Source organism: Phyllobates terribilis, unplaced genomic scaffold (assembly GCF_046119375.1).
Source record: "Phyllobates terribilis strain yellow unplaced genomic scaffold, ASM4611937v1 Scaffold_3__8_contigs__length_932513732, whole genome shotgun sequence".
In the NCBI taxonomy this organism is placed as follows: domain Eukaryota; kingdom Metazoa; phylum Chordata; class Amphibia; order Anura; family Dendrobatidae; genus Phyllobates; species Phyllobates terribilis.
The window spans coordinates 171,057,334-171,077,156 of record NW_027362763.1 but is presented as its reverse complement, the minus strand read 5'-3'; the positions used below and the strand labels follow the sequence as shown (position 1 = coordinate 171,077,156).

The 19,823-nt window shown below is 43.4% G+C and overlaps 1 protein-coding gene across 2 annotated transcripts in view; it reads left to right on the top strand.

Annotated features, from left to right (window-relative positions):
- STAG1 (STAG1 cohesin complex component) overlaps positions 1-19,823 on the top strand; it is a 161,274-nt gene that overhangs the window by 106,169 nt on the left and 35,282 nt on the right. For both annotated transcript variants that reach the window (XM_073674278.1, XM_073674277.1), the window contains exons 2-7: positions 2,966-3,095; positions 3,180-3,309; positions 3,391-3,549; positions 5,147-5,243; positions 11,568-11,644; positions 12,943-13,147. In XM_073674278.1, the coding sequence (XP_073530379.1) occupies positions 3,067-3,095; positions 3,180-3,309; positions 3,391-3,549; positions 5,147-5,243; positions 11,568-11,644; positions 12,943-13,147 (697 nt within the window). In that variant the 5' untranslated portion in view covers positions 2,966-3,066. The remainder of the gene's footprint in view (positions 1-2,965; positions 3,096-3,179; positions 3,310-3,390; positions 3,550-5,146; positions 5,244-11,567; positions 11,645-12,942; positions 13,148-19,823) is intronic.

The window sequence follows — 19,823 nt, the reverse complement described above, 5'->3', positions numbered from 1 at the left end:
GCTCAGGAAAAATCCGGAGCATTTCTGCATCGTGGGCACATAGCCTTCCTTACTGCAGCGTCAAAAATGTGATAAAAACAAGCAAATAACTTAGTTTACGTAATAGCTGCAGAAATGCTGGAAAAAATCTTGAAAATCAGTCACCAAAAATTCATTGTGGTAGGGTATCGTTAGGGTATGTCCGCCAAGTGAAGGAGATTTCTGACATCCCATGCTCAGTGTATTTTTTCCTTGTAGATTTGAACAGTGTGTTGTTTTTTTTTATTATTATTCGTGATCAAGCAGTGATGACAGAGCAATCTCACTTTCTCATAACGAAAGACATGTGGAGAAGATTGGATTTTAATGACTGGGTTCACACAGTGTGGCCAACGCGCGCATCTTTATTATTTGGCTGCAATTTTCCAAAATGGTTGCAAAACCACAGTGCCTTCTCCTCTTTTGGAAAAAGTAAAGCAAAAGCCGGCAACAGTGCTGAGCTGAAGACAGGAACTTTGTAGTAATTCACTTCATCTGGTTCATGTTTGTTTTTTTCATCTACAGCATTGAAGTACAGAATTAGAAAAACGATGGCTGTTTTCTTTCAGAAGCCGTTCACCACTGACCATGGGTTGTGCGGGGTATTTTGCTGACTAGCACCACATATAATGCCAAGGGGGTAGGGCCTGATTCTAGGGAGCCAAGAGCTGTCAATTCTCTGCTGCCATCCTAGCCACGTCATACACAATGTACCTGTTGGGGAATATGTGGGAGCACGTCCATATTGAACTTTTATGGAAATCTATATTGTTTCATACTCGCACCACTTTTTAAACTTTAATTTTGAATAAAAAATTTTCCAGCATGAAAGGTCAACTAACTTTGCAAAATCCTGTTATGGTGGGGTTTGTCTTCATAACTGTAAGAAAAAAACAACAACATGTAATGATGGACTTCCAAGCCTCTGCTTTTACCCAGTCAATTTGCATTTCTATCAGCATGTACTCATTTGGATTTGGAGTACTGTTGCTGGCAGTGAAGGAGCCCACCCTTGTGTCTTCCTCTGCTGCCTGCAGCTGGAGATTGTTCTGATAAGCCGAACACACAGTGCTGACCCCTTCACTGCCAGCAACAGAGTATGTGCTTATATCAGTGCAGCTGCCGCCTGGAAAAGCAGGGCTTCTGAAGCATTTACCTGCACATTTTTACAGGAATGAAGACCAATTCCATAATAAAGTAATTTGCTAAGTTTAACATTTCCATGCTGGACAATAACTTTAACCAGTATTTACTACCGAACAATTATATTGCATTATATTGCTGTCAATACAGATGTAATTGATAAAATCACATGATATCTACCCATTGTGCACACCGATACCTCTGTGAAGCAAATAGAAACCATTCGCTCATAAAGATGGTGTTTTGTGCCAAAAATGTCAAGTTTTGTCTCATCAGGCCTGTGTCCTAGGATTCTGTCCTTCTGCCTTGTCTTTACTGGTATGATAATGATATAAAATGGAAGTGTCTGGTTTTTGATTTTTATCCCTGCTGCTCCCCCAGATTTTTTTTGATTCTTTATCCGGTTCCAATGATTTGGGCCTTTTTATTTGGTGGTAATTTTTATGGTTTTTACCAAGGAGATGGGGCTGAGGAATCTCTGGGGGATCTGTAGGTTGCTCTGCATTATTAGTGTATGTGCACACGTTAAGGCTATGTGCCCACGTTGCATTTATGAAGCAGAAAATTTCTGCTGCATAAATGCAAGTCCTCTCCTGGAAAAACGCATGCGGAATTCCGCACGCGTTTATCGCGCATTTTTCGCGTGTTAATCACGCGTTTTCCACATGCGGAATTGCCTTGCGTTTTTTATGCATTGGACTAAGGCAATTCCGCTTGCGGAAACGCAAAATTAAATGACATGCTGCAGATTTTTGAACGCGGCATAAACGCTGCGGAAAAATCCGCAACATGTGCATAGAACTTGCGGAATCCCATTGGGGACCATGGGGTGCGGATATACATGCGTTTTTCAAGCGTTTACGCTGCGGAAATTCCGCAGCATATACGCTTGAAAAATGCTACGTGGGCACACAGCCTAAGTATTTGCAGACATTTCTGTACCATTTCTGAATCTCTTGGGGGAAAATGCAGCGTAAAATATGTTTTGTTCTTGATGTGTTTTTGTTGCCAATTTTTCTCCACTTATTGGTAAAATCTACAGCAAAAACGCTGAAAGAATTGACGTGCCTCAGAATTAAAAGAAAGAAGCAACGACGTGACTTGCAGATTTGGACACAACCCTTCAGGTTTTGTGACAAAACTGCGCAGAAAAAAAACACGCCAAATGCAACGTGTGTACACAGCCTTACCCTGTGAGCCCCACCCCCTTGGCTATGACCATACGACTGATCACTGAATAAAAAAAAGCCTCTATCTATTGAACCATATGGCGGATTAGGAAAAAGCTGAATACTTTTGAACTGGTGTCTGGTCGTTAAATTTTTTTCTCTCCCCATTTTGGATGTGTTTCTGGATATAGCGGGTTCTTCCACTTCCCACCCTTCTGTTTGGAATATTCAATGTCTTCCTACTACAGCAGACTGATGTAGTCTATAGTGCAATAACCACTTGGCTGCCTTTATCCTTAAAGGGGTTTGCCAATATTGATAATTGTCCCTTTAATGCGACTGCCGTACTGTCAGCAGTCCCCTAGAGAATGAGTGGAGCAGAGGTGTGAGTGCTGGACCTCCACTCTACTCTGATCTGTGAGTTTCTAAGTGGTTAAATCCCCATAAATTAGCAAGTGAAGGGTACCATCCCCCTTGATACAGATAACGTGCTGATATCTGGCATCTCCCATCCAAAATGTGACTGAAGAGAGACCATCTCTCACTACATCGCCTTATACAATGGGAGAAATGAGCAGAAAATGGATTTTACAAATGCACTTTTCTAACATTTCTCATGTTGCTCATTTTGCTAGGTTTATCACGGAGCAATTTCCAATAACTGAACCAGAAGTGAACATTTGGCTGCAAATCTCCCTGGGATTATACCTCGTCTGGAAAGAAAACTTCTGCAACCATGATTACGTCCGAGCTGTCTGTTTTACAGTAAGTTCTTGTCTTGTACTTTTAGTGTTTCAAGTATAATTTCCCTGATCTAGAGAACTGAGTGAAATGTACACTTTCTCTTAGGGACTCTACAAATGAGAGCGCCACAGTGCACACAGACATGTCCGCCGTGGCAAGCGAGATGAGCTCCAACATTGTGGAGGACATAGAGGTGAAGGGGAAGAGAAAAAGAGGGCGTCCAGGAAGGCCTCCGGTACGTGGCGCTATGATCTCTAAAGGACGTGCCTGGTTACACGGTTGAAAGCTCGTCCTCAATTACTCCTTCTGTTTGTAGTCTGCCATAAAGAAACCGCGAAAGACTCCAGGCGAGAGGAGTCGGGGAGAGCCCGGATCCCGAGGAAGAGGGAGGGCGAACGGACATCCTCAGCAGAATGGAGAAGGCGAGCCAGTCACCCTCTTTGATGTTGTAAAGATGGGCAAGAGCGCCATGCAGGTAGTCACTATGGTCAAGATGGCAGGTTGTGGCGCAGATCCCCCCCCCCCCCCGAAGACCTCGCTTTAAGTGCTTCAGGTAGTGGTCCATGCTGCAGACTCCTCACATCTATACATAAGGATCTAGCTGGGGAGCCGGGCCTAATGTGACTCTTCAACACCGCCCCCATGCTGGATGAGCGAGCTGAGCCCAAAACATACAGGAGTTTACTTCATCAGAGTAGTATAGAGCTTGTGTTAGATTTTACAGTTTAAAGTGTCAAATTCACAACACTGCTGCATGAGATAAAAAAAAAAAAAAAAATCTTTATTTTCTATTCAAACGCTACACTAAAGCGCACGACCCCTTTAATCCCTTCACGACCTTCAGATTTTCCGTTTCAGCGTTTGTTTTTTGCTCCCCTTCTTCCCAGAACTTTTTTTATTTTTCCATCCATTATAGCCATATGAGGGCGTTTTTTTGCGGGACGAGTTGTACATTTGAATGACACCATTGATTTTACCATATAGTGAGTGTACTGTAAAACAGGAAAAAAATTCCAAGTGCGGTGCAATTCCACAATTGTTTTTTGGGTTTTTTATTTACCATGTTCACTAAATGCAAAAACTGACCTGCCAATATGATTCTCCTGGTCATTACAAGTTCATAGACACCAAACCTGTATAGGTTGTTTTTTTATTTAAGTGGTGAAAAAAAATGTCCAAAGTTTGTAAGACAAAAAAAAGTTGTCATTTTCCGAGACCTGTAGAGTCACCACTTTTCATGATCTGGAGCTGTGTGAGGGCTTATTTTTTGCGCTCTCTGAGCTGACTTTTATTGATATTATTTTGGAGTAGATGCAATGTTTTGATCTGTTATTGCATTTTATTGCAATGTTTGCGGCGACCAAAAAAAAGGTAATTCTGGCGTTTTGATTTACTTTTTTCTTGTTACACAGTGTACCGATTTTGTTTTAATCCACTTTATATTTTGGCTGCTTGGACATTTCTGAACGCAGTGATAGCAAATATGTGTTTTTTTTTTTGTTTTGTTTAAGTTTTTTATTTTGAATGGGGCAAAATGGGGGTGTTTAAAAAATATTATCAAAAGTTCGAAACCATTTTTTTTTTACTTCAGTAGTCCCCTCAGGAGACTGAAAGCTGTGATCATCTGATTGCCTGTGGGCCGGCGTTCATAGGAGATTTACAATGACAGGCACTGGTGTGTTCAGCTGACCCCTGGCTGTCATGACAACCCATCGGCGATCACGTGACAGGGACGCCTATGGTCGTGTCTTATGACACGCTTCTGGTTCGCACCCGTTAAATGCTGCTGTCAGAGATTGACAGTGGCATTTAACTTGACAGTCATGGGTGGATTGCGGGCCCACCCATTGCTGTGAGAGGCACATGATGACTGATCAGATCAGCTCTTATGTGCTTGGAAAGATGCGGGCTCGGTACCGGAGCCCGCATGAAATGCAGGGACACGACCTTGGATGTAACTATATGTCCAAAGTCGTAAAGGGGTTATATTAAGTCATGAAAGAGATGTTCTAGCTTATTCAAGGAGACATTCTGATTAATATTACTGACCCAAACGTCTTTCTTCTCCACAGTCTGTAGTCGACGACTGGATTGAATCTTACAAGCAGGACCGAGATATTGCACTTCTGGACTTGATAAACTTTTTCATCCAGTGTTCAGGGTGTAAAGGTAAGAGGAGTGCTGTGGGCTGTCCGAGCCGCTGATGCCTTAGTAATGTGAGAACATAATTAACTATTGTTATGTAAGAAGTCTAGTGCCATTCAGATGAAGGATGTACTAATGTAGACTGATCAATACGAAGGAAATTGCGCAGATCAGCTGTTTCTGAACTCCGCTCTCCTCGGACCATTGAGAGCGGTCATAGAGGGATTTTCTGATCTCAGCCGTCAATGAGCCAGAGTACAACATGTAGAATTGGATATGTTTGATTTTTTTGTTTTTAAGGGTCTTTCCATCATATAACTACAATGATGTTGAGCTTTTATACAGTTAGTATAAGAGAGATCCCATTCCTTATTCTCATTTGCACATGGAAACACAAGAAACGATGGAATGAAACAAAGGGAGAAAATACAGATTAGATAATTAGATAAATTTTCTCTAATAACCCCCCACGGCAGCACACAGGAGGATGTAGCCCCACCCTAATAGGGACAGGAAATACGAAGAGGTTTAAATAGCCCCTCCCACATCCTCCCTCCAGTGTTATTTCCTGTCCCTATCAGGGATGAAGAGGTCATCCCCGGTGTGCTGGACCGGCGACAGGCACTGGGAGAAAGCTATTAGTCGGGCAGCGGAGGATCGAGCAGTTTACCTCTCCTCCTTACATGCACTGCTCCCGTCTCCTCCGGATTCGGGACCCCCTCCTCCAGTCCGCGCTCTTGGGCAAGGTCTGCAGGATCTTCTGGCCGGAGGCCTCTTTGAGCTCTCCGGTCCATCTCCTCCTCCTCTCTCCCGCTGGATGCGTGGGGGATGCTGGTCTCCAGGATGTGGAGCGCACGCCGCGGCGCCGGAAGTGACGTCGGACGCTGAGCGGTGGATGATGTCACTTCCGTCGGTTGTGCGTTGGACCGCAACAAACATTAAGGGGGAAAAGAGCGGTGTAGCCGCCGGTGATAACATGTCTGCACCTGGACACCGGGGGAGGAGCCCTCGAACAGAGGGAGGCACTGGTCCAATCGCCATAAAGGAGCCCTGGACAGGAAGACATCTGCAGGTAGGACAAAACCATGTCTGTTGAAGCTTCTCGCTCTGCATCTGTAGAGCCCAGCGCTGGTCCGGTCCCAGTAAGTATGGCACTGATAGTCCATCTCCCAGATGCAGGGAATAGTGATTATAGCTCCCTTTCCCTTCTCCCCTCTCTTGTAGGGGGACAAGGGACCTGCATCTGGAGACTAAGCTAAACCGTGCTATCGTCCTCCCATAGAAAGCCCCTATGCAAGGACTGTACGAAGAAGATAGTTCCTGCCTGATAATCTTCCTTAATGGAAGAAATAAAGGGGATTATACGTCAAGAGATCAAATCCTCTTTAGCCTCAGTCACTCTCCCTACATCCTCACCTATTCAGGATTCTACATCTACTCCCTCAGCAGCCAAAAAGAGGAAGATCAGCCCACCAGCGAGAGGGAAGGAAGACTCTCAAGAGGAGATAAATATCTCGGAAGATCTTCCAGAGGAAGGTGAACTGAGTCCAACTCCTGATAACTCCCAGCAAGAGAGATATTACTCTCCATCCGAAAGCTTGGAGGAACTCCTCATGGCAGTAAGGAGAACTATGGAGGTCGAGGAAGAAAAAGTTCCCCAGACAGTACAGGATCAGATGTTTGGGGGGGGCTACGTTCCAGAAAAAAATTAGTGTTCCCTATTCACCAGAGTATTAGGGACTTAGTCTTAGAGGAGTGGGAATCTCCAGAAAAGAGGTTGAATACCCCTACGGAGTTAAAGGATAGATTTCCTGTAGACAACGAGACTGCAGAATGCTGGTCTGAAGTCCCAAGAGTGGATATCCAGATATCCAGATTGCACAAGTGGCAAAGAAAACCACAATGCCCTTTGAAGATTCCTCTCAATTAAAAGACCCCTTGGAACGCAAAATGGAGGGACTACTCAGAAAATCCTGGGAGACCTCGGCAGCACTATTAAACACCAACGCAGTCTCTACGGGCATAGCTCGATCAATGGCTCGTTGGCTAGATCAACTGGAGGAACACCTGGTCTCGGGCACCCCCAAGAGAAGACATCTTAGCATCCCTACCATTTCTACAGAAAACTATGGGGTTTTTAGCAGATGCTTCTTCAGAATCAGTGAGAGTGGCGGCAAGAGCATCTGGGTTATCAAACTCTGTAAGAAGGGCCCTATGGTTGAAATCCTGGAGTGGCGATGTGGCATCAAAAATGAAATTGTGTTCCATCCCCTTTAAAGGGAAATACATGTTCGGGCCAGCCCTAGATGATCTTCTAGAGAAGGCCTCAGACAAGAAGGCCCTCCCGGATCCTAGAAATGTAAGGAAAAGGCCTTTTCGTCCCTCCCAGGAACAGACCCCTCGATGTAGGGGTAAAGGGAAAACAGGACAATGGAGCTACCCAAAAGGTCGAGGAGGCAAGAATCTTTCTCTCCCCAAAATCAACGTCAGAACAGACCATGACGTCAGGACAGTCGGGGGCCGCATCTTGAATTTTCTCCCTCAGTGGAAAGAAATCTGCTGAGACCCATGGGTCCTGAGGGTAGTCGAATTTGGAGCAAAAATAAATTTCTCCTCCTATCCTCCACAGAGAATAAAGTTAACACAGCTCTCTTCTCAGTCGGCAGGCCTCCCTGATATCCTGTCTTAAAGACCTATTGTCCTCAGGGGTGATATCCCTGGTTCCTACAAGGGTGATAGGCACCGGACATTATTCCAGACTCTTCCTAATAAAAAAAAACAAAACAAATGGCTCACACCAAGTGATAATCGAAGGCCACTGAATCAGTATATCCACTACCAACGATTCAAGATGGAATCCATCAGGTCGACTGTCCCCCTGATAGGACAGGACCATGTCATGGCCACAATCGATCTCCATGATGCATATTACCACATCCCCATACATCCACTTCACAGGAGGTTCCTAAGATTGGCAGTTACTGAAGGGGAACAAATAGTCCACTACCAGTTCAATGTTCTCCCATTCGGGATATCACCAGCCCCGCGAATATTTACAAAGGTCATGGCTGAAGTCATAGCTTATATCCGGGGTCAGAAAATTTCAATAGTACCATACCTCAAGGACCTGTTATTAATCGGTCCCTCAGTACCAGTACTCCAAGAACATATACAGTTGACCACTCAGATCCTGTCGTCTCTGAACTGGTTAGTGAACCACAAAATATCGGATATGGTTCCCTCCATGACAAAAACATTTCTAGGAGTACTATTGGATTCCCACAGCCAGATGTCATTTCTGCCCAAACAAAAACAGGTCATGCTAAAAGCAAAGATCAATGTCCTAAGAAGCAGGAGATCAGTATCATTGAGAGATGCCATGTCCGTCCTCGGGTCAATGACATCCTGTATCCAGATGGTGGCCTGGGCTCAGGCACATACCCGAGCATTAGACCCACATCCTTACGAATTTGGACGGATCTCCATGGTCTCTGAACAGGAAAATCCCTATACCACCACGGGTAAAGACCTCTCTATTCTGGTGGCTGAGCATGAAAAATCTGAACAGAGGAGTACCATGGATCCAGAATCCGCTAGTAACCATAAAAGTGGATGCCAGCTGGAAGGGATGGGGAGCCATGGTCTCCCAAGAGCTATTCCAGGGTATATGGACCAAAGAGGTGAGAGAGCTCTCATCAAATTTCAGAGAATTAATAGCCGTAGAGGAAGTCCTCAGAGCAGCAGAGCCTCTGGTCCAGAAAACTCATACAGATATTTTCAGACAATATCACCATAGTAGCCCACCTTCATCATCAAGGGGGCACAAGATACGAAAGCTTTAAAAGCAATCTCTGCGAGAATATTTTCCTGGGCCGAAGAACATCTTTTATCCCTGTTGGCTCTTCATATCAAAGGTTCAGTCAATGTCCAGGTCGATTTCTTAAGCAGAACAAAGATTCATCCAGGAGAGTGGAGCCTAAACCCAGACGTCTTCCGGATGTTAGTCGAGAGATGGGGCTATCCAGAGGTAGATCTCTTCCCCGGACACCAGAACGCGAAGGTACCTCAATATTTCTCCCTGGATCCAAACGGCCCTTGCTTGGGCGTGGACGCATTTGCTCACCAGTGGGAATTCAAACTAGCGTATGCCTTTCCCCCACTGCCTATCCTTTCAAAAACCTTACAAAAGATAAGGACCGAAGGGACCAGAGTAATCCTAGTGGCCCCTCTCTGGTCAAAAAGAAGTTGGTTCGGAACGTTAACCAGTCTGAGTGTGGAGAACCCTCTAATCCTTCCTCCCATCAAAGATCTCCTTCTCCAGGGACCAATTCACCATCCGGATCCCGAGAGACTGCACCTAACTGCCTGGCTTCTGAATTCCTGATATTGAAAACGAGGCCTCTCAGAGAAAGTCATCAAAACTCTCCAGAAGAGCAGGAAACCTGTAACGAACACCATTTACCATAAGAGCTGGAAAGCCTTCTTAAGGTGATGTGCACCCACTCACTCAGACCCTCATAGGGCTGATGTGGCACAGATTCTAGACCTAGTACTCTTAAGGTCCAGGTAGCAGCGTTAGGCTCATACTTTGATCAAAGACTAGCTGAACATCAGTGGGTGAGAAGATTTATGACAGCAGCCATCCGCATCCACCCTACAGTAACAAACTTAATTCCCCCCTGGGACCTTAACATTGTTCTGAAGGGGTTAACCCTTCCACCCTTTGGTACCTTATCAGCCATAAGACTGGACAGGCTGACCTGGAAAACAAGAGGGCAATTACAGAGGCTTGCCAGATCCAGGATCTCCCTCCTCCAGCAAGGCTCAAGGCCCATTCTACAAGGGTGATATCTGTCTCCTGGGCTGAAAAAGCCAGCGTATCCATCAAACAGATTTGCAGAGCTGTTACGTGGTCTTCCATTCATACTTTCTCCAAACACTACAGACTAGACCTAATGTCTGTTGGAGATTTAGCCTTTGGAAGGAAGGTCCTTCAGGCTATTGTCCCTTCCTAGTATATCTTTGGTATACCTCCTGTGTGCTGTCGTGGGGGGTTATTAGAGAAAATAGAATTAGACTTACCGGTAATTCTGTTTCAAATAACCCACCACGACATCACGGGTAATTCCCTCCCCCTCACTTAATTGTTTCTACGACAGCCGGATCAGTAGAAATAAAAATTAATTTGAAGCATCTATACTCTTGTGGTCCTTTGTAAGAACACTGGAGGGGGGATGAGGGAGGGGCTATTTAAACCTCTTCGTATTTCCTGTCCCTATTAGGGTGGGGTTACATCCTCCTGTGTGCTGTCGTGATGGGTTATTAGAAACCTAATTACCGGTAAGTCTAATTCTATTTTTTGATAGTGAGGGTGATTAATGAGTGGAGCAGGCGCCGAGAGAGATGGTGAGTTCTCCTTCAATGGACGTCTTCAGAGGCTGGACAGACATCTGTCTGACAACCTACATATGAATGCAGAGTATTCATTAAACCACTCTCAAAAATAGGTTTAATAAAATACTGATTTTATCTATGTAAAAACATGAACCATGCAAAAAATGACACATGTATGAGGAGTCCAAATAGAGTATAAATGAAGTGAAGAAAAAGCTGGTAGTGAGTCAGGTCTAACCTGAGATAGAATTATAAATATATGTAATACTCAAAGGAAAATGGCTGCCAAGTAACTATGTATATAGTCTGAAATTGACCGCCCCGACGCACATTTCGCAACATTGCAAAACGCGCGTTGTGGTCCTTTATCTTGTGATTATGCCTTCGGTAAGCATTGACTTTACTCGTAAATGGTTCAGCCTGGCCAAATAGGTAAATTTCAGACCATATACATATATTGTTACTTGGCTGCCATTTTCCTTGGAGTATTGCATATATTTGTAGTTATATCTCAGGTTAGACCTGACTCACCACCACCTTTTTCTTTACTTCATTTATACTCCATTTTGAATCCTCATACATGTCATTTTTTTGCATGGTTCATGTTTTTAAATGTTTTTAATAAAAAACTGATTTTATCTTTTTTTGTGAGTGGTTTAATGAGTACACTGTATTCATATGTAGGTTGTCATGTGGAGTAATCCACTGCTTATAATTTTCTAATTAAATGTTAATGGGGAGACTGATACTGATATGTCTTTAGTCGTAATCAAGGTTATATATTTTTTGAATATCTGCATGAGACATCTGTCTGAGATAGTTTAGTGAATCCTGCATTGAGCATACTTTTTTTTTTTCACTTTTATTATTCATGACTTTAATAAAAAAAAATTGTTGTCTAACTTTTAAAAGTACTGTCTTATGAAACTTTTTTTTTTTTTTTTGGTTATATAGGTACGGTAAGAATTGAAATGTTCAGGAATATGCAGAATGCTGAAATTATCCGAAAAATGACTGAAGAATTTGATGAGGTATAAAGTAAAATGTTAAACATAATCTGGACTTTTGAACAGACTTCCAGAAATCAAGGCGGCTTGTGAAGTGGTTTACATCAATTCTTACTAGAGTTACTTAACCCTTTAAGGACCCAGACATTTATTTATTTGTTTTTTTTGCACTTTCCTTTTTTTCCTTCATGTTCCAAGAGCTGTAACTATATATTTTTCAGTTCACATAGCTGTATTGGGGGGCTTGTTTTTCCGGGTTGAGTTTGTCATTTTAAGACACCATTCAATATACTTTATATTGCACTGAAAAATATAAAAATAATCCCAGGTGGGGTGAAATAGAATTTATGAAAACATTTTTTTTTTTTTTTGCTCCTTTAGAGGGCTTGAACCTGCATTTGCTAAAATACTGTAATATTGCAGTATATAGAGAAATCGATGTTCTATGAAGCTCATCCTGTACCTGAGCTTCACAGAAGTATGCAAAGATGGCAGCATTGGGTGGGACGTCAGCATGCTCATGGCAGCCATTGTAGCCCACCGACTCCCCGTGATGGCTTTGTGGGGAGCTGATAGACGCTGGTACTGGCAACTGTGCCATTTACTTACTGCTCTGAGATTGACAGCGGCATCTAAATGGTTAACAACAACGGGTGAAGCGCAGCTCCTGACACAGCTGGCAGGCAAAGATGCTTGTTGTTTAATTTAGCCGTCACTTGATGTGTCTGGAGCCTGCTCTGCTCCGGAGCCTGCTCTGCTCCGGAGCCTGCTCTGCTCCGGAGCCTGCTCCGTACATCCCACCCACTGCATAATAAATATACCATGATTGGACATTTAGATGTTAAAATGGTTTTGTGTCTTCAGAAAATGCCTGTCACCCAGTGCAGATTTATTTTTGTGGGTTACTTACACCCCAGGTCCAGTGTGGAGTCTCTCTCTGCCGCTGCTCTCGTCGTTGGTTATTGTCTGCCGAGCTGACATCAGGGCTACTTTGCTACAGTAAATAATGGCGCTCAGTGACTCGTGCCGTCAATTCTGGCAGAGCCGCCGAGCTCATTGATGTGAATAATATATTCTGGGAAATGTATATATTTATTAAGACTTCGATATTTAGAGCCAAGGATGCCATTGGAACCTCAAATGTGTTGAGTGACGCTATCCTGATTGCTCAGGATCTGCTTCCATTCCTGGCACTAACTATAGCCCATGTACAGAGCTGTACTCTTCCCTTCTGAATGCTCAGAACTTTTTCTATTTATATTTTCCATTTTTGTATAGAATATTAAGAGGTTTTATCTCCTATTTGTTTTTTTGTTTTTTAGGACAGCGGTGACTACCCCCTAACAATGCCTGGCCCTCACTGGAAAAAGTTTCGCAGCAACTTTTGTGAGTTCATTGGCGTCTTGATTCGGCAGTGTCAGTATAGCATCATATACGATGAGTACATGATGGACACTGTGATCTCCCTGCTGACGGGTCTCTCAGACTCTCAGGTCCGAGCATTCAGGCACACAAGCACACTGGCAGGTAAGGTTTATCTTTTTTTTTTTCTCCTTTTCATGTGAGATCATTCATTTGAGCCGTCAGTCCATATTACCCAATAGCTTCTTCTGAATTTTATAAAATTATATTACTGTTTATTGTTCATTTGTGGTTCGAACACTACCCAAATAATGTCTTTTTACTCTTGACACACAGTAATATTTGGCTTATACAGTGCATAGAAAAAAATCTACTCCCCCTTGTTAAAATGACAGGTTTTTGTCATATTAAAAAAAACGTACCAAGAAGAATAATTTCATTTCAGATTTTTTTCCACCTTTTTATTGTCGTCTATCGGTACAATTAAATAGAAAAGTAAACTGAAATATTTTCAGATAGAAAAAGAAAAATGGCTAATGTGGTTGCATAAATATGTGCACCCTTAGGGCTCATACTCATCTGCGTGAAAAATAGATGAGTGCAATCCGATAAGAAATCGAATTACTCTGCCAATGTTAAACTAAGAGTTCCTGCTCATCTACGATTTTTTTTCTCAGATTGGATTGATAAAAAAATCGCATGATGCTCATATTTGCTGCTTATATCAAACGAGACTCACCAATACAAGTCAATGGGTGCGAGAAAAAAATCTCACGGCACTCGGACCAGGCCATAAACACCAGCCCCAGCTGTCCACTTTCCCTCTGCTGGTTAATAACCCCAACCCTTATTTTTTGACGCCATTCCTCGTGCGGTATAAGTGATTAGACTACTTGATTCTTGTGGTTGGTGCGATTACACCGATACCAGATTCATATCGGGTTTTTATGATTGACAGCTGTCGCACACTAAAAAAAGCCGTATTTGGAGAGCTATAATTTCGGCCGACAGTCATGTGACAGCTTGTTTTTTACAGGACAAGTTAACGTTTTTATTGGTACCATTTTCGGGTGACGTTTTTTGATCGCTTTCTATTCTGATTTTTGGGAGGCAGAATGAACAAAAACCAACAATTCAGGAATCTTTTTGAGCGTTTTTTTTTTTTTTTTATGCCGATCCGCATGTGGTAAAATTGATGAGGCAGCTTTATTCTTTGGGTCAGTACATTTACAGCGGTACCACATTTATATTGTTTTTTTTTTGTTTTGGCGCGTTTACATAGAAAAAATTAATTTTTTTTGTATCACTTACCGTATTTTTCGGACTATAAGACGCACCGGACCATAAGACGCACCAAGGTTTTAGAGGAGGAAAATAAAAAAATAAAATAAAAATTTAAGCAAAAAAAGTGGTCATGATGCACTTTTAAGGGGGAGGGGGTCTTCTGCTGACACTGGTATAGGGGTAATGTCCCCCAATTCTGACAATATCCCCCATCCTGGTATATATGCCCCCCCCCCCTCTTCCTTTTATACGTGGTCCCCATCCTGGTATGCCTGGCATCCCTCCATCCTGGTATGCATGGCACCCCTCATCCCTGTCCTGGTATGCATGGCACCCCTCATCCCTGTCCTGGTATGCATGGCCCCCCTCATCCCTGTCCTGGTATGCATGGCCCCCCTCATCCCTGTCCTGGTATGCATGGCACCCCTCATCCCTGTCCTGGTATGCATGGCACCCCTCATCCCTGTCCTGGTATGCATGGCGCCCCTCATCCCTGTCCTGGTATGCATGGCGCCCCTCATCCCTGTCCTGGTATGCATGGCGCCCCTCATCCCCGTCCTGGTATGCATGGCGCCCCTCATCCCCGTCCTGGTATGCATGGCACCCCTCATCCCCGTCCTGGTATGCATGGCACCCCTCATCCCCGTCCTGGTATGCATGGCACCCCTCATCCCCGTCCTGGTATGCATGGCACCCCTCATCCCCGTCCTGGTATGCATGGCATCCCTCATCCCCGTCCTGGTATGCATGGCACCCCTCATCCCTGTAATGGTATGCATGGCACCCCTCATCCCCGTCCTGGTATGCATGGCACCCCTCATCCCCGTCCTGGTATGCATGGCACCCCTCACCCCCGTCCTGGTATGCATGGCACCCCTCACCCCTGTCCTGGTATGCATGGCACCCCTCACCCCCGTCCTGGTATGCATGGCACCCCTCACCCCCGTCCTGGTATGCATGGCACCCCTCACCCCCGTCCTGGTATGCATGGCACCCCTCACCCCCGTCCTGGTATGCATGGCACCCCTCACACCCCCGTCCTGGTATGCATGGCAGCCCTCACCCCCCCGTCCTGGTATGCATGGCACCCCTCATCCCCATCATGCTGCACGTTAAAACACTCCTACCCACCTCTCTTCTCCTCCAGCGCTGCGTCCGGTCTGCCTGCGCTGATCTCTCCATGTGAGCCGCGCATGACGTCACTGCCATGCACGGCTCACAAGGAGAGATCAGCTGCCGGAAGTCACTGCTCCCTACACCAGGTCTGTGTGCGCGGGTAGCAGTGACTTCACTCTCCTTCATAGCCGGCACACAGCGGAGCCGCTCTGCGGCTGCTGCTGCCGGCTATCTCCTGTGCCCGCTCATTAAGGGGCATGAATATTCACCCCCTTCCCACGCCCATGGGCGTGGAGAGAGGATGAATATTCATGCCCTTTAACAGCAGGCACAGGAGATAGCCGGCAGGAGCTGCAGCGTGGCTACACTGTATACCGCTATTATTGAGCATGAATATTGAGTACTCCCCACGCCTCATGGGCTTGGGGAGCACTGAATATTCATTTTCTTTAGCAGCGGGGACAGTGTAGGGTGCAGTAGGCGGCTGCTGCCTCCTGTGCCCTGCTTCTCCACCGATACTGCTCCCCCCACACTATATATATATATATATATATATATATATATATATATATATATATATATATATATATATATATATATATATATATATATATATATATATATATATATATATATATATATATATATATATATATATATACACCCCCCCCCCCCCCCCCCAACATTCGGACTAGAAGACGCACCCCCCGTTTTCCTCCAAAATTTTGGAGGAAAAAAGTGCGTCTTATAGTCCGAAAAATACGGTAATTCTGTGAGCTATAACTTTCATTTTTCAGCTGATGGAGCTGTATGGCGGCTAGTTTTTTGCAGGACAAGATAATGTTATCAGTGGTGCCATTTTTATTTACATTTATGTTTTTTGATCGCGTTTTATTCCTTTTTTTTGGGCGGTATGATAAAGCATAGTTTTTGCTTTTTTTTTACCGTGTTCGCTAAAGGGGATAACTAGTGGGACCGTTTTATAGGTTGTCATTCCAGATGTGGCGATGTACTTTTTTATTTTTTGTTTATTTGTTTTTTATAATAGTTAGTTATTTTTTTGTACAGTATATTTTTTTTGGGTGGGGGGGGGGGGATTTTTTTCATTTCTTTTTTAAAAAAAAAAGTTACAAATTTTTTTGTTTTCCTACTTTGCTACTTTTTCTTACTTTTACACTTTATCCCACCATGGGACTTTCACTTTTTGTAGGCTGATCGCTTTTGTAGCATAGAGAACGCAGCAGCATCTCTATGCTGTACAGGCTCTCAGCCTGCATGCAGAAGTTACTTTGATCGTGCACTGCGCATGATCATAGTAACTTTCTGCTGCCTTGTGACCCGGATCGACATCGGGTCACTATGACAACTTCCGGGACCCCGCACAGAACAGCGCGGGACGCCGGAGAGGAGGTAAGTAAGCAGAGCTTGCCTCCTCTTGCTTCCGGAATGCTGCGATCGACTTCGATTGCAGCATTTCGGGGGTTAATGTGCTGGGAGAGGTACGGGACCGCTCCTTGCACATAGCAGCAGGTGTCATCTGTGACAATCAGCTGACACCCAGCTCCGATCGCCCTGCACCGTGCGGTGCGATTGGAGCCTGTGTCAGCTGATATATATAATATTTTGCGATGAAGAATATTTCCTTGGAAAACTATGGAAAAGCTAATGTTAAAATCAAATCGCATTCGCATGTCAATCGGATGTCATTCGGAAGCTAGGTGCTAAAAAAAAAAATTGCATTGTCCTCGCATGAAAATCGCATGACTCTTGTCCCACTTTTCAGGCGATATCGGACTGGTTTTTTTTTTTTTTTTTTTTACGGTGATGGTTATGAGCCCTTAAACTAGTACTTTGTTGAATTTGACCACATAGACCCCTTCCCCAAAAAGACTCATCAGCATGGCACATCTAATTTGGAAATATTTGCCCATTCTTGCTTGCAGTAATACATAACATCGCAAACTGACAGATTTGATCTCCTGTACAGCGTCCTCTTCAGGTCAATCCAAAGATTTTCATTTCGATTCAAGTCTGGGCAATTTAGAAACTTTGATTTATTTTTTTTTGGCGAAGTCATTCTCTTGCTGATTTGGTGATGTGCTGAAATGTGAAATTACTCCATTTTCTTTTTAGAGAGGCCTGAAGGTTTTGTTGCAAAATTGACTGATATCTGGAATGGTTTATAATTCCATCCACCTTGACTTAAGCCTCTGTTTGAGCTGTCGAAAAACAGCCCCAAAGCACAATGCTGCCTCCACTATGCTTCACAGTGGGTATGGTGTTGTTTTGTTGATGCACAGTGTTTAGCTTTGTGCCAAACATACTTTTTTGTATTATGGCCAAAAAGTTCAACCTTAGTCTCATCAGACCAGAAGACATTTCGCATAAGCTTTTGGCAGACTTGATGTAGGTTTTGGCAAAACATAGCCGGGCCCGAATGTTTTCTTTGTAAGAAAAGGTTTCCATCTTGCCACACTACTCCACAAGCTAGAGATATGAGGAATACGGGAGACTGTTGTCACGTTTGCCAAAAAAATTTCCAGAACTCTTTTTAATGTTTTCGGCCTCTTTGCAGCCCCTGGACCAATTTTCTTCTTGTGTTTTCAGCAATTTTTGAAAGATGTCCAGTTCTAGTTAATGTCACTGTGTTCTGTGTAATGCCTATCTAATATTTTTGTACCCTTCTCCTGACTAACAAATTTAACCAACGAGATCCCTTTGCTGTGTTGTAAGCGGTTTTCAGACCATGGCTTTTGTTGTAAAATGCAACTAAGAAATTGTTAAAGTTACTACTACTTTTTACGGTCATTACAAGGGGGCGGTGCGCACGGGCTCCTTGGGTTTGTCTTTAGGCGATTCTGCATTATTACCCTGTGAGCCATTCCCCATTGTAAACACCAGATTGTAAACCCTTGCCTCCACAACTCATTTTTGTTTTTGTGACATTTGCAGATTTCCCTCCCCATCTTCCTTTTGTTTATTTTTCCGGCATCAGCCATAAGAAGCTTGTTTTTTTGTAGGACGAATTGTAGTTTTAAATGACAGCTTTCGTTTTACCATACAATCTACTGAGAAATGGGGGAAAAATTCCAAATGGGATGAATTGGTGAGAGAAATGCAACTCTGCTTTTTTTTTTTTTCTTTAAACTTTGTTTTTTACTTTACCATTCATTGTATGGTAATAATACCTTATGTAACATGATTCTACGGCTCAGTACAGCTCCGGCATTGCCACAAGAGGTGATTTGATTTTTATTTTGTTGATTTGTTTCAACCAAATTCAGAAGCTTTTAATATGTGTGGATATTTATACATATAAATATGTATATACTTATGTAATATGTATGCGTGTGTAATATGGTATTTTTGCGAGCTTACTTTATTGATACTGCTTTAGGGTAGATATGTGATCAGTGCAGATGTCTTTTTCCTTTTTCTCTTTGAGCCATTTACCTTACCATTTATATATAAATGGTACACACACACACTGCGATACCACGTGTGTGTGTGTGTGTGTGTGTGTGTGTGTGTAGATATATAGAGATAGATAGATGGATAGATATATAATGTATAGATATTAGAGAGAAAAAAAAAATGGATTTGTTAAATCTGTTAGGCTACCTTCCCACGATGGGCTTTTGGTTACTTTTGATGCAGATTTTTTGCACCTATTATGTAAATTTTATGTTCCTTGTATTTTTTTTCCTTTTGCGGGTTTTTTTTTTTTTCATGCGTTTTTATAGCGTTTTTGACTTTTCATTTCTGTCTTTTTGCTATGTCATGTTTTATATAAAAACTGCTTTGTTTTTTATACTCCCTGTTATTTGGCTTTGACATGAGTTTTTGATGTGTTTCCGCCTTGAAAATGCTTAACAAAATACAGATTTTCCACATGCTTGTTTATGGGAAAAATCTGCACATAAAACTCTTGTGTACCCGCAAGAGACATTGGCATGTTGCACATTTCAGACACATCGCAGGTCAGTTTACATGCAATAACTAAGCACCGTGGACATGAGGTTTCCATTAATCCCACTTTGCTGTGAACTGTAAGACGCTGCATTTGTGACGTTGTGAAAATACGCAGCATCAAAAGCTCATTGTAAGCACACAACTTTTGAGGCAGGACTAGTCCAGCACGGCGTTTTTTTTTCTTTGGACTAGTCCTACCTTGGACCTTTTAATTAACCTTACTGGGAATGACTGACAGCCGGGATACAATCCCTGTTATATTAGGACCATTATTAAGGCTGTCGGTCATGGACAGGCAGGCGTTATCAGCAGATCTGCTGCAGGACTAGTCCAGGGAAGAGACGCGACTCCAGAGTAATCTTTTCTCATTAGCATATCAAACGCTGCCGAATAAGTTACTTCAAAGATTTCAGTGTTGGTAAGGTGCATAGATCCCACACTACTGACTAGCAGCATTATACGACCGGCG